Source organism: Myotis davidii, unplaced genomic scaffold (assembly GCF_000327345.1).
Source record: "Myotis davidii unplaced genomic scaffold, ASM32734v1 scaffold449, whole genome shotgun sequence".
Classification (NCBI taxonomy): domain Eukaryota; kingdom Metazoa; phylum Chordata; class Mammalia; order Chiroptera; family Vespertilionidae; genus Myotis; species Myotis davidii.
In genome coordinates this window covers 789,037-805,922 of record NW_006383007.1, presented here as the reverse complement: position 1 = coordinate 805,922, position 16,886 = coordinate 789,037, and the positions used below count along the sequence as shown (strand labels likewise).

At 43.2% G+C, this 16,886-nt stretch overlaps 1 protein-coding gene across 1 annotated transcript in view; it reads right to left on the bottom strand.

Annotated features, from left to right (window-relative positions):
- The window catches only part of FRAS1 (Fraser extracellular matrix complex subunit 1), a 479,756-nt gene that overhangs the window by 247,336 nt on the left and 215,534 nt on the right, over positions 1-16,886 (bottom strand). Inside the window, exon 15 of the mRNA XM_006778222.2 lies at positions 5,158-5,301. Coding sequence (XP_006778285.1) covers positions 5,158-5,301 — 144 coding nt within the window. The remainder of the gene's footprint in view (positions 1-5,157; positions 5,302-16,886) is intronic.

Below are 16,886 nucleotides of genomic sequence, written 5' to 3'. Positions count from 1 at the left end.
TATGTACATATGTAGGGAGTGGCTCTAGAATTAAGCCTCGAATTGACCTGTGGCAGAGCCACAAACAAGTCCCAGCTTAGAGGGCAGAGCCCTCTTAGCTTAATTAAACTTAACCTTATAGCACTCTCAAGATCCTTCCCGGGTAGCTAATGGGCTGTGGGAGATGCAGCAAGTGCTGCCAAAACAAGTGAAACTCAGAAGAGCATTGTAATTATGTTGACCACTACCTTGTTTTTCTCTGACTATAAAATAAAGCCTCAGCTTGCTGACTAGATCCTTCTCTGTGGCCTCATCCAGGCACAGGAGATCCATGGAGCCCCATCTTATTCTCTTTGTCTGTCTTTTCTTTAATCCTTCACCGCCCCTCCTCAGGCTCACTGACCCTTGGCTGTGTTGTCACTAAATATATATATATATACACACACATATATATGTATATGTATATGTATATATATGTATGTATGTATATGTGTATATATGTATATATGTGTATATATGTATATATACGTATATATGTATATATGTGTATATATATACACACACACACACATACACACATACATACATACATACATACACATATATACAGAAACCAACAATTCTGCTCCTGGGTTAGCCATTCCAGAGAACCTCCCACACAGTTCATGAAGGGGCATTTTTGCAGCTATTTGCTAGTGCTCTCTAGTGACGGCACATGGATGGAAGAAACACAGGGAGTCCATCACTGGGGAGTAGATGCATGAGCTGTGGGGATGGAGACCAGGGAGGACTATGCAGCAGCAAGAAGCAAAGGGCTAGATGATATAGTAACATGGATGAATCTTAAAAACATAATGCTGAGAAAAAAAGGAAGAGAACAACATGAGTTCTATAACATGATATCATTAAATATGCATGCACACACAGTTACCCTTGTTGGGGTATCAATCCTCCCCATGAAGTCAAAATCCACATGGAATATTAGACTCCTCCAAAACTTAACTACCCTAAGTATCTGTGGGGAATTGGTTTCAGGACCTCCACAGACACCAAAATCTGCAAATGCTCAGGTTCCCTATATACACTAGCATGGATCAATGCATACAGTTAGTCCTCAGCATCCCAACCATGGGTTAAAAACAGTACAGGTATTTATTGAAAAAAAATCCACATATAAGTGGACCCACACAGTTCAAGCCTGTGTTGTTTGAGGGTCAACTGTTCTCAAAAGGATATTACCCTGTTTATATAAAAACAAAAAGATTAGCCAAAACCGGTTTGGCTCAGTGAATGGAGCGTCAGCCTGCGGACTGAAGGGTCCCAGGTTCGATTCTGGTCAAGGGCATGTGCCTGGGTTGCAGGCACATCTCCAGTGGGAGATGTGCAGGAGGCGGCTGATCGATGCTTCTCTCTCATTGATGTTTCTAGCTCTCTATCTCTCTCCCTTCCTCTCTGTAAAAAATCAATAAAATATATTTTAAAAAAAGATTAAAAAATAAAATAAAATAGTTGCCTAGGTGAAAAAGGGAAAGGAGACTAAAAGGGGGAAAAAGGCAGAAAAATGGAGAGAACAGTTAATAGAAACCTCTGAACTGCTTTGATTTATGTTAGCTACAGTCATGAAAGCCTTCTTAATAACACAAGTACTTAAATAACTAAAGAATGAGGAGGTTTGTCCTTTGAGTTTCCCCACCCTTTATATCTAATATTTGTAAAACTCAAAGCATGTACCACAGATGAACGTGGTTACTGTAAATTCTTTCAACAGGGACATACCATCGTTCATAACAGGTTATTCTGGATTTTTTTCAGCACTTGACCTTGAGATTGCTACAGATATGAGCTGCTTGGTTATAAATTATTAAACCAACACCAGCCGATCTTTATCTTGAATAGCACTAATCTGAATTGGAAATGAGTCAGCATTATCAGCATCAGACATCATAATTAACATTCTGATACCAATCAGTGACTTGGTTCACCACTCTTCAGGAAATGTTATTTGAACATTTCTGAAAGCACTTGATAAAAACTTAGAAAACTCTGAAGTGTAAATTCTAATCTTGTTTATCAAAAGGCATGTTGGTGAAGGCCAGTTGTGTTACAGAGTCTAGCATGTGCTAAGGCAGTGGTAGGCAAACCACGGCTCGCGAGCCACATGCGGCTTTTGGCCCCTTGAGTGTGGCTCTTCCACAAAATACCATGTGCTGGCATGCACATACAGTGCTATTGAAACTGCGTGGCCCATGCGCAGAAGTGGGTTTTCGGAAAGGAGATAGACGAAACAAGTATACAAGAGGAGTGTGGACAGGAGAGTTGAAAGGGGTCGACCTCAGCGAACATACCTCAATCAGATTGAGGACATTTTTAGCAAAGTCCAGCTTAGGAGTACCCTAATTAAGTTAATAACAATGTACCTACCTATATAGTTTAAGTTTAAAAAATTTGGCTCTCAAAAGAAATTTCAATCGTTGTACTGTTGATATTTGGCTCTGTTGACTAATGAGTTTGCCGACCACTGATCTAGATGAGCCTCAACTGGGCTGACTGAGCACTTCAAGTCTCTGCCACGTAACTGTTCCATGCCAGTAGGCTACCTCAGGAATGTCCTCATGGAGATGACAGAAACACAAGAAAGAGCAAGGCCTCTTGAATTGTAGACTTAGAACCACCATACTTGCACTTCTGCTTCATTCTACTGGCACACGGTCAAGTCCAAAGACAGAGGCAGAGGACACTTCAAAGTTAAATGCCCAAGGGGGTGAATGCAGAGAGGGTAAAAGATCATTCAACCCATCAGCAAGACCTATCAATTCTACCTTAGAAATACTTTCCACACCTGTCCCATTTAAAGCAAATAGGTGAACCTGGTGAAAGGAAGGGAGAAAGAGAATGAAGAGGGAGGGTGGGAAAGAGAGGCTTTGTAATGACTTCCATGTGAGGACAGCCTGGGACCCCTTTCTCCAACCTCATCTCCTTCCATCCTTTCTTTCACTTTATGGTTGGAACACATCATAATTCCCCAACCTGTACACTATTTCAAGCCTCTGAGGTCTTACTTTTGCATCCAAGTAGAGTTGTTTATCCCTCCTTTTGGTACGGATTGAAAACCCCTGTGCCTTTCTCCTTTCCTTCTTCCAGGGAAAAAGAAGGGAGGCGAAGAGAGCAGATTGGTTTGGCTAAGTAGATAGAGTGTTGGTCTGTGGATTGAAGGGCCTGAGGTTCGATTCCAGTCAAAGACGCGGTGGGGGTTGGGGGTGTGACGGGGGCGGAGAGAGGAAGGCCTACTCTTGCACGAATTTTCTGCACCAGGCCTCTAGTTTTATATAAGAGACTTGAGCATTGGCAGATTTGGGTATTTGCATGGGTTGTGAAACCACATCATAACCAAGGGCAATGGTAGATACCAAGGGCAATGGTAGAGTATAATACGGTTGATAATACATTGATGTCTCTCTCTCTCTCTTCCTCTCTGAAATCAATAAAAAATATTTTTAAAAAAGAAACTAACACAACCTTTTGAGAATCAGACATTGGGCTGGATAACATGGAAACATCTGTAGTTTGTGGGACAACAAATGCAGGCTGGTGTGGAGAAATGCAGGATTCAAGGCTAAGAGCTCTCTCTTCCCTAAGGCAAGTGGATTTGTCAACTCCCAAAGATCAACTCATCCATTGCTACTAGCCTTTCTATTGGTATGCCCAAAGCAAACGCAATCACTCACTGTCAGGTGGCTATCTGTCTATTGGGCAATGTCTACAGGGGCAGGGGAATGATCTGAAGACTGACAGGAGGGTAGGAGGAAGGAGGAGAAGAGAAAGAGGGGAGAGGAAAATAGAAAAAGAAGAGAGGGGAAATCTAGGAAGAGGCGTGTAAGTGGGATCACACTGTAGTGAAGAGGCAGTTAACATCTAGAGCCAGAGACCAACTCTATCTCTTATGAGCTATGTGATCTTGGGCTAGTTTTTCATCAGGAAAATGAGCATGATGATAATAACTATCTTATAAAATTGTTGTGAGGATTAAACACCAAACACTTACATAGCACTTACTCTGTGTTGGGCACTGTGCTAAATGCAATGCTATTAACTCATTCCTTTCAACAGTCTTCTGAGGTGGGTGTGTATTAATTTCCCATTGCTGCCTTAACAAATTACCACCAACTCAGTGGTTTAAAACAACACAAATTCATTATCACTCTAGAGATCATAAGTCCTAAAATCAAAATGTTTGCAGAGTTGCATTCCTTCTGGAAGTCCTGAGGGGTGGGGGGTCATTTCCTGGTTTTTTTCCAGCTTCTGGAGGCTGCCTGCCAGCTCATGGGCCCCTTCCTGGCATCACTCTGACCCCTGCTTCCATCTCTGATCTTCTTTTCTGACTCCCACCCTCAAGTCTTCCTCCTATAAGGACCCTTGTGATGACACTGGCCCAGGCGGGTAGTCTAGGATAATCTCCCATCTCAAGATCCTTAACTTAATCACACCTCCCAACCCCTTCTGCCATTGAAGGCGGCATAATCACAAATTACAGTGATTAGGATGTGGACATCTTTGAGGGGCCACTCTTCTGTCTACCACAGCTGCTGTATTATCCCCATGTGGGAAACTGGCACATGGAGAGATTAAGTAACTTGCCCAAGGTCACGCTTTCCCCACCGTATTTTCCTGCTTCTCAGTGAGTGCGTGTTTATAGTGTACTTGGAAGAGTGACTGGCACAGGGACGCAGGAAGCCGGATTAACGCTTACTGTTGTGCAGTGGGTATTAAAGGTAGGCTAAACAAGAACTGCTTTAGTTTTAAGTCAGTGGCACCAAAAACAAAGGCACGTCTGCCCTTGGCTGGCCTGGAAGTGTCCTTGTCTCCATGCATATTTGGAAGGCAGTCTGAGATTTGGAGAAAGGAAGCCCTGCTCCTGTCCCTTGAGCTATGGGTCTGGAACAAGCAGCCCAGTCCTCACTGTCTTTATCTGCAGAACAAGCTAAACACCTTGAGGGGAAAGGGGAGGTATTAAAGGGGATCCCCCCAAGTAAAAACACATGTTTTGCAAACTACTAAAACACCAGCAATGTCAGCATATTGCATATTCATTGAGTAAAAGAAACATTAGTTATTGGTGCTATGATTTGAATTAAACGTGGGACCCCTGAAAGAGGAAAAGATGCAAAGTCTGGCACCTACCACTGCAGGTGCCCTGCTTGTTGTAAAACCCAGGGCCACAGCTGCTCTCACAGGCGCCCTCTCTCAGCACGTGGAATGGGTCCCCGCAGGCCAGGCAGTGTTTCTCCGTGGGACCCCAGCAGGCTGCACAGGACTCGTGGCAGGCTGCAGGCAAACAGCAGAGTCAGTGAACAAGCCATAGCACAAAGGACTGGTCAGTTTCTCCTGGAAAAGTTTTGAAATTTACAAGGAGGATGTTGGCTCCTTCATCCCTAAATCGCTCTGCACATGTATACACCCCAGGAGACTCCCCCCTCCCCACCAAAAACAAACAAACAAAAAAACTATTTATCTTGGCCAGAACTACAATTCCAATAAATTATTGCTGGGAAAAAATTGGAATAGTAAATCAGGAGCTTTTGAAAAATGGAAATCACAGGGAAGGAAACCATAATGTTCTAGACCAGCGGTTTTCAACTGTGGGTCGCGACCCCTTTGGGGGTCAAAGGACCCTTTCAAAGGGATCGCCTAAGACCATCGGAAAACACATATATAATTACATATTGTTTTTGTGATTAATCACTATGTTTTATAGGAAGGTTGAGAACCACTGTTCTAGACGAAGATGGACTGTCTAATAAGGTCAGATGTCACTCTGTCATGTTGCCTTTGCAGCCACACAGCAAAGTGAAAGCCACACAGCTGGAGACACTTCTGTCTCCAGCTCCATCTACAATCAGCTAAGGAAGGAACACTGAGTCCTCCAGTCCTTGATTAGACCTTGAAGGACCTAGTATCGTTTGACCATGTGGCTTTTCCCCTTCCTTTCCATCTCCTCTCTCTCCATCCCTCAGCATACCCTCTCCTGCTCTCCCTCACAACTCCTTCAATCTCCCACAGGCTCTGGTTACCCCCAATAGCATCAACTCTCAGCGTGCACACTGAGGATTCAGAGCCTGCTTTTTCCTTACACTTTAGGTTTCTAACTATATGTTGTTCCCAGACCAACATTGTTCCTTTAAGACTCCAAAATTTCCAGCATTTAATTTTTTATTACTCTTTCAGCTTGCTCTTCACCTTAGAGAGGTCTATTCTAGACTGAGTATATTCAGACATAACTCTCTGTATGGCTAACCCCAGCCTTGCTTTTATTATGCATTCTAATTTTCAAAATGTTTGCTTCACAATGGAACACAACCTGTTTTGCAGACATATTCAGCCTGACCAAAACTGGTGGGAGGAATGACTTAGCTGATTGCAAGTGACTTGGGGATTTCACTTAAGTAATTTAATTAGGTATCTGTTTGGAAACAGAAGAAAGGATAACTACACTGCAAATCTCAAGACCCAGTCCTCTCCTCTCTGTTCTAAACTGCACATGAAAGCACAATCTCAGACAACTTTTCTCCCCAATGAATTGAGAGAAAATGACAATTTGTGTTAAGTGCTAACAGGACTCTGATAAAGAATAACAGTGGTGAGGCTGGAAAGGACTGGTTTTAGGTGGAGCTAAAGGATGAGAAGTAGCCAGCATGGGCAGAGCGAAGAACAACACAAAGGTATTGAGAAGGGAAGGAGCTTGGGGTTCAAGGCTGCTTTCCTGGCTGGAGCTGGAGCTGCTGGGGTGAGGGTGGGGCAGAGCAGGACAGGGTGGACTGACTCATTACTGGAGGTAAGGCAGAGGCCCTATCAAACTTGACCTTGGAGACCATGGAAAGAAATTAGGATTCTATCCTAATTGCAATGTGAAGTCATGAACAGCCTTAAGAAGGATAGACACAAGCCCGGATTTAGATTTTTAAAGGCTCTCTCTGGTTGCCATGAAGAGAGGGCTCAAGGGCTTAAGTGAAGATAGGGAGACCAGTGTGGAGGCAATGCTGTGGTCCAAATGAGAGATACCGATGGCAAGTAGGAAGCAGAAATGGAGGAACATTTACTTATTATCTGGTTTCATGAGACCATAAGCTTCATGAGGGCAGAGCACATTTCTATTTTGTTAACTCCTCACCAAGCATACTGTTTGGTGCTCTACAAACATCTCTTGAGTGTCTTCATTTACATTTAGCATCTCATTGGTATTTTACAAGTGGTACACAGGAATTCTTTACATATTAGGATAACTACTAACACTACATTACAACTAAAGACGTGGATGCAAAGATCCCAGTAACAAATTCTACTACCCTCAGTACACATGAAATCTGTCATGTATTTATTCAACTACCCTTCAATCAGGGCCATAGTCATTGTCTGAAGTGTCTAACACTGTTCATGCCTCTGTCTCACTGGCTGAGGAGTTGATACAAAGTATTTACCTAAACAAATAAACAAAAGAAGCCCAACCTCACGTCTAAGAAGGTCTGCCAGGTTGACCTGTCTATCAGTGCTCAGAAGCACCTACTCTGTGCCAGATGCTGCGCTAGCCTGTGAGGCCTTCCCAGAGCCACAGGTAAGCCTATTACCTGACACCTACAGAGGAAACAATGAACCACCTCTCACTTGAGCACACTGCACTGGTGGTAATGTGCAAACTGCTCAGGGAGTATGTGCCCCAGGGGATGATGGGAATGGAGGCTAAAAAGACAACAGGGGCCAAATCACAAATGTGGGCAGGACTGGGTAAGGACCTTGAACTTCATCCTGTAAGAGTTTTAATGAGGGCAGTGGAAGTGACCGTTTTTGCTTTCTAGACAGTTTGTTCCGCAGTGGGGAGGGGAGAGGGTGATTAAGAAATCTGTGAGGGATAAAATCATCTTAGTCCAGGGGGTGAAGCGGAGATGAGAAAGAACAACTAGCTCTCTTCATGGACTGGCTGATGGCAGTGCAGACACTCAGCTGCGCTGGCTGTTAAAATAGTACAAATACTTCCAATTTGGTTGCTAATTGGTCACTGTCCTGTCCCCTCCGTGACACTCTGGCTTGTCCCTGGAACCTGGCAGGCACCATCCTTCAAGAGGTTGAGGATAGAAGAGGGTCTCAGGTCCTCCCTCCTCCTGACTGATCTGATTTGTGCCATCCTGTGTTAAATATCTATATCTACCTCTATATCTATATCCTCTACTTACATAAAAACCATGGGTGGTGTTCATCATGACCTGAACTGCCGTGACCAAGCGGAAGGAAGTCAGTCCTGCAGGGGTTGTCTTGGCAACAGCTGCACCCTCCCCAGAGCTGTTTCCTGGAACTGTTTCTGGTGAGGGTGGGGTTTGAGGTAGGAACCTGCCCTCAGAGCGTGGACCCACTGAATCCTGAGTCGTATTGCCAAGGGCTGTGCCCTCCTCAGCTGTTTCCCGTGTGGCCTGAGGGAAGAACCCACCATCAGAGCACCAAGAGCACCCAGCAGTAGTCAGTCCTGGGTTGCTGAGGTGGAGGCCACGGCATGGTAGAACTCTGAGTCTGGACCAACAGGGGGCATGGCCGACCTTCAAACCAGACCCTGACAGTAGAAAGGAGGGAACACCATTCCTCACAGAATCCGTTATTGGATAGCTTGCCATCAGTGGCCTGCCAGCCAATCAGCTGCCTCCTGCACACGCCCCACTGGGGATGTGCCTGCAACCAAGGTACATGCCCTTGACCAGAATCGAACCTGGGACCCTTGAGTCCACAGGTCAATGCTCTATCCACTGAACCAAACCGGTTAGGACAATCAATTCCCTTTTAATGTGCACGAATATCGTACACTGGGCTACTAGTATATAATAAAACCATAATATGCAAATAGACCGAATGGTGGAACGACCAGTTGCTATGATGCGCACTGGCCACCAGGGGGCAGACACTCAATGCATGAGTTGCCCCTTGGTGGTCAATGCACTCCCACAAGGCGGATATCCCCTGAGGGGTCCCAGATTGCTAGAGGGTGCAGGCCAGGCTGAGGGACCCCTCCCCCCCAGTGCATGAATTTTGTGCACTGGGCCTCCAGCCTTTAATATTACCCCTGGCATTGCCCATCAGAACAGGGGCCAAGGGGGATCAGGATAGAGGCCACAGACTCAGGGATGCACTCAGGCCCATCACATACTGAGCCCTACAGAACTCTTCATACCTGCCTTCTGCAGCCTCCTTCATGCTCGCCAATCCCATGAAACTGGGTACCCTATGCATGCTATGTGCCTGTCAGAGGTTTTGGATGCCCCACAGAGGATTCACCCAGCTCCTGAATTCCTGTTGACACTTCAGAAGGCCTCCTAAGTTGTCACTACGTCTGCAAAGCTTTGCTGAGCTTGTCCAAACCAAGCAGTTTGGTCCTTCCTTTATGTTTCTGCAGCCCTTTGTACATGCCTATCTTGTTCTGTTTATCCTACTGCACTAATTACTCAGCTACAGATCGATCCCCTTCAATGGAATGTAATATCCTCCAAAACAGGGGCCATGTTTCAGTCATCTTAACCCCAGTGTCAGGATTGACGCCTGGTACACAGTCAGGACTCATTAAATGTATGTTAAATTAATTAATTAATAGCGCTTTTTTTTTGGCTATGGGGAATTTATCCTATTAGTTATCTTCTATATAGTAATGCTTAATTGATGAGTTGTAACGATCAGGTCATAGTCTGAAAATATGATACCTTAAGATAGAAAAACTTGAGGCTATAAAATTTACCTGGTAAGTGTTGGAGCCCAGATCTGCTTATGATGCTATATTTATACAAAGTAACCGAATGTGATGCCAGGCCTTCTTTTTTTTTCCATATCAGACAAAAGCCACGTTCCATGGCCAGATAGAACAGCAGAAGGAATTTTTATTTCTACCCGGGTCTATGCTGAGCTGTCAGTTTTTTTTTTTTTTTTTAGCTGTCATTTCTTATGACATACTCCCACTGTTCTGCAATTGATTTCTAATTTCTAACTGAACATATGCTACTGCAGATAATCTCTTCCTGCAGACTTATTTTATATGTGACTTCTATTACATTGGGATTATTATGGAAAATAAAAGGTCACTCCCTGACTTTTCAGCATAAGTCCTCTTTGTGATACATTTCAGGTCACCCAGGGTTTGAGTGATACACTGAAAATTGTGGCAAATAAATTCAAAAAGACGAAGAATGAGGGAAAGTTATCTTCTTATCTTGCATGCAGTCGATCATTTCTTTGGGAAAGCCCCTGACTCTGCTGGAGCCTAGTTTGCTTTTCGTTTTCTTTTTTTTTTTTTTTTTTTTTAGCTGTCATTTCTTATGACATACTCCCACTGTGTTCTGCAATTGATTTCTAATTTCTAACTGAACATATGCTACTGCAGATAATCTCTTCCTGCAGACTTATTTTATATGTGACTTCTATTACATTGGGATTATTATGGAAAATAAAAGGTCACTCCCTGACTTTTCAGCATAAGTCCTCTTTGTGATACATTTCAGGTCACCCAGGGTTTGAGTGATACACTGAAAATTGTGGCAAATAAATTCAAAAAGACGAAGAATGAGGGAAAGTTATCTTCTTATCTTGCATGCAGTCGATCATTTCTTTGGGAAAGCCCCTGACTCTGCTGGAGCCTAGCATGGCACGGATTGGCTTGCTGAGCAATGTGTTTCAAATGAAAAGGAACACATTACTTTTTGGGCAGCAACTACATATTGAAACCCTACTCTCAAAATAAGGAACGCGTTTTGTACTTGATAATTTTGAGATAGAAGATTGCTTTAAAAATTGTTTAGCCTGTGCTTCTCTAAGAATAAAATGCAGCCTTTCTGGGAAATGCTAAAACAAGCACTTCCTAGAGGCCACTGATGCTCCAGGAAGCCTACCCAGACCCAGGCAGTAGACACAGAGGGCTCTGCGTGGCTGGGACTGCTCCTCCGGAGAAGGAGCCTGGGTTTGGCACCTCTTCCATGCTCTCCCAGGCAAGTTGCTCTGCCACTACCAGGGAACTCGCACACTTGATCAGCAGCCCCTTTCAGGCATCAGTTGAGGCTGCAGTTCAGATTTCCAAAGCACCAAGAAGTATCCAGTCGCAACACCACAGAAACAGCCCAAATTCCAGGCACAGGTAGATATGCCAGACACAGATGGCTTCACTCTGTTCTTTACCCATTTTGTGGCAATGGCTTGCTTTCCTTCTCACCTCACCAATGACCAGGAAGCCCTTGCCAAGGTTTAGCGGGTCAATTTCCAATTGGAAGCTCTTATTGGATGGAAAATGTTTCTATCTTCAACTCAACTTCACTTTGGTCCCTCACTTTCCTAACCTACAAAGTGAGAATAGTAATACAGCTGACTCTTGGGCCATACAGAAGTTAGGGTACCAACCCCCATGCAGTGAAAAGTCTGTGTATAAGTTTTGACTCCCCGCAAACTCAAAGAGTCCCTCTGTATGAACAAGGGACTGTTTCTAGGATCCCCAGAGATATCTAACTCTAAGGATGCTCAAGTCTCCTATATAATGGTGATGACCAACGGATAAAGTCGACCTTCTGCATCCTTGGATTCCTAATTGCAGATTGAAAATACTATTCTCAATTCATGATTGGTTAAATATGTGGATGCAAAACCCAGGGATATGGAGGGTCAACTGTATATTCATTGAAAGCAAAATCTGTGTATAAGTGGACCTGCTCATTTCAAGCCCTTGTTTTCCAAGGGTCAACTGTATTTGTTGTACCTTGTTCACAGGGATATGATGAGATGGCATGTTTGAGAAAAGAGAGAAAGTTATATGTGATCATATGAGTGACATACCCCAGGAAATCCAGCACATTTGTTTCCACTGGTGTTAAAGGCAGAGTAATTATAAAGGGAGCAAATGAAAGTGCAATGCAGCTAGAAGAGGAGAGGGCATAAAAGAGTATGGGAGAGGCAGGCTGACTCTGAAAGGGAGTGAAGAGAAGTGACAGAGCCCTTGTGGATTATTCCAGCAGAGGTCTCCCACTCTAAAGCTCTTTCCCGGCAAACTCTACAAACATCAAGCAAGCTTGGTGAAGCTCCCGGAGAAGCCCAGATGCTGGGCAGACTACTCTCCCCTCCACCTATTACAGACCCATATGCAGCCAAAGCTACTTGCCTAAGAAGCTCGAATGCCAGACATATTTAAAAGGAGAAGCTCATCTGAGTAGTCATCATTGTGGATCCTTTTACTCAAATCTTCTGTCCCCTATCAGGCTGGGTCTCTGCCCTCCACCTGCCTCCCTGTACCAACTGACGCCTTTGTCCCCTGCAACAGGAATGTCCGGTCACCACATGTTCTGAAAACCCACATGGACTTAAGGAAGTTTATAGTAGAAAAAAATGTAAACACATGAAAAAATCTCCAGTCTCATAAAGAGCCAGAAAAAAAGCAAATTAAACAGGAGAGTGGCAAGTAGGTGCCGTGAATTTGACGTACACATAACGACATATATGCATCCCAGAAATAGTGCTGAGAAAGGAAAAAAGTGAAAGCATGGTTCACTAATTGTAATAAATGTACCATTCTGGTGGGGATGCATGCGTCGGGGACAGAAGGAATATGGGAAATCTCTGTACTTTGCATTAAATTTTGCTGTGAACCCAAAACTGGTCAACAAAAATAAAGTTTGTTTTTCTAAAAAGGTAAAGAGAATTAAATATCAATCTGGTAATGCTTGTGAATATTTAAGACACATGCTTACAAAGCAATAAGAGGGCACATACATGAAATACACATTAAATTGTCTTAGGATAGTTACTCAAGTGGGGAGCTGGAGTGAAGTAAAGTGGAAATAGGTCATGGGAACAAAAAGGATAGATAGATAGACAGACAGACAGACAGATGCATAAGCAAGAGAATAGCCTGGCCTAGGCCAATGGTGAAAGTGAGCCATGAACTGGTAATTATGATGAACTCAGCTCTCTTCATATAAATCCCAAACATAAGTAATAAATAAATAAACAAGATTCCATTTTACATCAAAATGACAAACTTAATTATAATATCTAGTTTTGACAAAAGTGGTAGGAAGTAGGCATCCTCTTGCATTCCTAGTAGGAATATAAATTACAACTTTTAAAAAAGTGAGTAACAAATTAGTATGTGTCCAAATATATACTTGAACCCAGAAATCATGTCTAAGAATTTACCTTAATCAAGTAAATTCACCAAAACTTCTATTAAAATTTTTCACATCATGCTTATTTATGAAAATGGAAAAATTAGGAAGAAACATCAAGCAAAAGAGGTTTAGCTAAACGAATTCTTGCACACAGCCAATGTGTGCACATATATCTGTGTATACAACACATAAAAAATTCAAAAACTAGGAAGACGTTCACCAAAATACTAACAGTAATGATTTGGGAGAGCTTGAGTCAGGAATTTTCACTGATTTTTTTTTATTGTTCCTTGAATTTTGCTAACTTATTTTTTGGAATAAACATGAATTCATTTAAGTACTTAGGGGAAAATTACTGAAGGAGAAGAAGAAAAAGCCTGTGGTCCTTTCCCTAAGGCACATGCTGGGTAAACAACTAGTTAATCTAGTAACCACATTTGTGATACAGCTGAGTAATTTACTTGTCTTGGGTAACCTATCTGAATCTTTTGCAGTGTCTTCTGTAGACATGGAGCTTGAACTGAAAGCGACACTTCCAGGCTGAGGGAGGCTCTGGCAGGTCCATGTGGAGATAGATGTACAAGTCGGCCAGCTTTTCATTGGTATGCAAGTCAGGGGATAGAGGCAGCCAGGCCAGCTTACCAGGAACATTCTCATCCTTTCTACCTCCTGTCCTTCTACTTATACTGCTAACTCTACAACACAAATACACCCCAAAGATTATCAATGCAGTGACTAGCTAGGCCTAGCTTGATGAGCCATATGGGATCCTCAGATTCCACTCTCCCCTGTGACCACCGGCCACCCACAGCTGCTAGGACTCCCTGGGTATGTCCTCAGCACCTGTTAATTAAATGGCTATTGATTTCTCCAGTGATACATTGAGTCTCTTTGTCTACAGAATCTGAAGAGCCAAAGGAGGGACCACCAACCAAAACCAAGTTTTTGATGGGCAGGGTTCTCAGATTTCCTGACTGTTCTAGCATAGCCTGCTCAGATCTGGGCAGCGATAGCACAGAGGTGCTGTGAGTGCTGAAGGCAGCAGAAAACAGAAGGGGAGGGAGGAACAGCAAGAGTGTTGGGGTGGGATACGGGGAAGAGAAAGAATGTATGCCATCCAGTCTAGCTAAAATAACTGAGAACACTAGGCGCTGGACAGAAAGCCAGAAGACGTCACTAGTTTGCAATCCATAGCTGAAATATTTGGGGGTTCAGATTTGTCAGGAAGAATGGGATCTGTCTGGAAGATAAACTCCCTTGCATTTGTTGTGGGCTTTCTCTGCTGGAATGTGATCCTTTTGTTCTGTCATTTGTCTCTTGGCATACATAGCCGGGTCCGTCCATACACAGCTGGGGTCTATAAGCCAGGCAGGCAAATGCCAAACACAGCCAGCCTCCCGCCACAGGAAAGGCCCCATGCAAAACTCCCCCAGCTGCTTCTGCCTTCTTCTCTCTAAGTATCCTTGACATGAGTGTCCAAAGAGGAAGGGAACTTGGAATGCCACTGTCACCTGCTGCTTTGGGTTCCTTTTACTCTAGAAACATACATATAATAAGGAAGTGGTAGGATGTGCTGGTCCTTCCTTCTGCACAGCTTAAAACAGTCCATGGACACTCGCCAAGTTCCAGCGACAGTTGTTTCAAAGTCACCCTGCCAGCGCTGATAAAGGCACCCCACTACTTTAAGAGGGACATTAAGAGAAGAAAAAGAGGACTGGGGGAAAAAACAGAGATTCTGCAGTTTTCCTCAGGCCACATCTAGTCAGGAATGCTGACAGGGAGTAAATAGTAGAAGCTAATGGAAGACAGATCACCTGAACATCAATGCCTCGGCATGCCTGTCCTTTCTCCTCCGTGCAAGGGTTTATCACAGTTTTTCAAACAAAAATGATTCCAGAGGCCTTATATGTACTTAACAATGTGAGGAATTCAAATGTCTTAAGACCTATCCCTGCCTCAGTAATCAGTCACTTCTTATTAACATACCTTTAAAGTTGCCTTTATAGCACTGATAGCAATGAATTCAGAGAGCAGTAACTATCTGATTATCTTACTTGTTTACCGACACTCTTCTTCAGGTGGGAAAGTGAAGTTCCTTAACCACAGGGCAGTTGTGTGTCGGTTCACTGCCCTATCCCTGGTGCCTGGTACACACAATGAAGAGGCTCAACAGATATTTGTTAAACAGAATGGAGAAGACAGAACTATCACTTGAAGCAGTAAATCCCCTTTACAAGGCATTCAGCAACTCAGAGACCATAATTGCTCTAGAATGCCAGAGAATGTTTGAACAATGCACACGACTTAAAAGGCCAGAACAAAATGAGTAAAGACCCCAAAGTGAATACGTGATTTGGCAATGAAATTGGACTGACCCTCCAATTCTGAGGTTTCAGAGATGGGCTGTGGAGAACACCTGCTTACAATGACTATCCCAACAGAGCAAAGAGGGCTCTTGTCTTCTTGAAGATTTCAGAAAAACAGTTTCCTAGATGTCTTTGCTAAGAGGGCTGCCCCGGGCTTGGCTGGCTGGGCTAAGCCACGTGCTGGAACATAATGACAGGACCCATCAGGTCTTCACTGCTTTGGACCTGGCTCCGGGGGTTACTGCTTCATTTCCACAGTGACTGGGCTGCGCTAGTCAACCATGGTTCCAACAAATAATTAACTTCAGCAGTTCCTCTGTTCAAACCACAGCTTTTACATCTCGGCTAGGCCAGAATCCTATATGTAAATTTTATGGGTTTTCTTAATATGTTTTCTCTCTCAATATACAATAATATTGGGAAAGAAACAAATAATTACAGATTCTCATCATTTAATCTGAGCATTTAAAGAAAATAGAAGGATTTTTACTTGTTGTGATGAATACAGTAATCTGTTCTCTGTATTATATTTACTTCCCCATAACATATAAAAGTAGGTTTTGTTTTATTTCAGACACTTAACACCATGACTTTTGTTTCTTAATGCAGGCTATTTGGTTTTCATCCCCGTAAATTGAAGAATAAAGGAACAAATTAGAGAATGACAATAGCTGCCCTTTGTCAGAGATACACTGTATGCAAGGCAAAATATGTTTATATTTTCAAGCATCTTTTCAAGCATGGTTTGAAGTAGATAATAGTATCCCCTTTTTCTAGTTGAGGAAATTGAGGCTCAAAGAGATTAAATGACTTGCCCCAAACCCTACAGCAACAAGTGGTAGAGTTCAACTGTTTTGATTCTTTAAGTTGCAAAATCTAAGACCACATGGCAATCAGATATAGAATAAACTCCAGATCCCAGCAACAACACAGAGCGGGTAACTATTAAGGAACCAGCTCTGGATAGTTGACCTCTCCAAATCAGTTTTAGGTGCGATAGAGAAGCCGCATAGCCTCAGAGGCCAACCCCAGAACACTGCCACCCAGAGGCTGAGCCACAAACTGATTCTTTGCTAAACACAAAATAAGGCAGTCTGGGAAACAAATACAGCCTGCTTTAAAATAAGGACTGTGGTTTACAACACAGAGGAACAGTGTATTGCAGGGAAACTCAGCACTCTCCTGAATACCTGGCAGGACTAAAGGCGAGCCAGACTGAAGAATAGAAGAACCGAAGGACCTTCACTACTGCAATTTTTTTTTCTTTTTTCACCTTTTAACTGAAAAACAAATTTTTTTCCCTTTTTTTTCCTTTTTTTCCCCTTTTTTTTCCTTTTTTTTTTCTTCCTTTTTTATCCTTTTTTTTTTTCCCCTC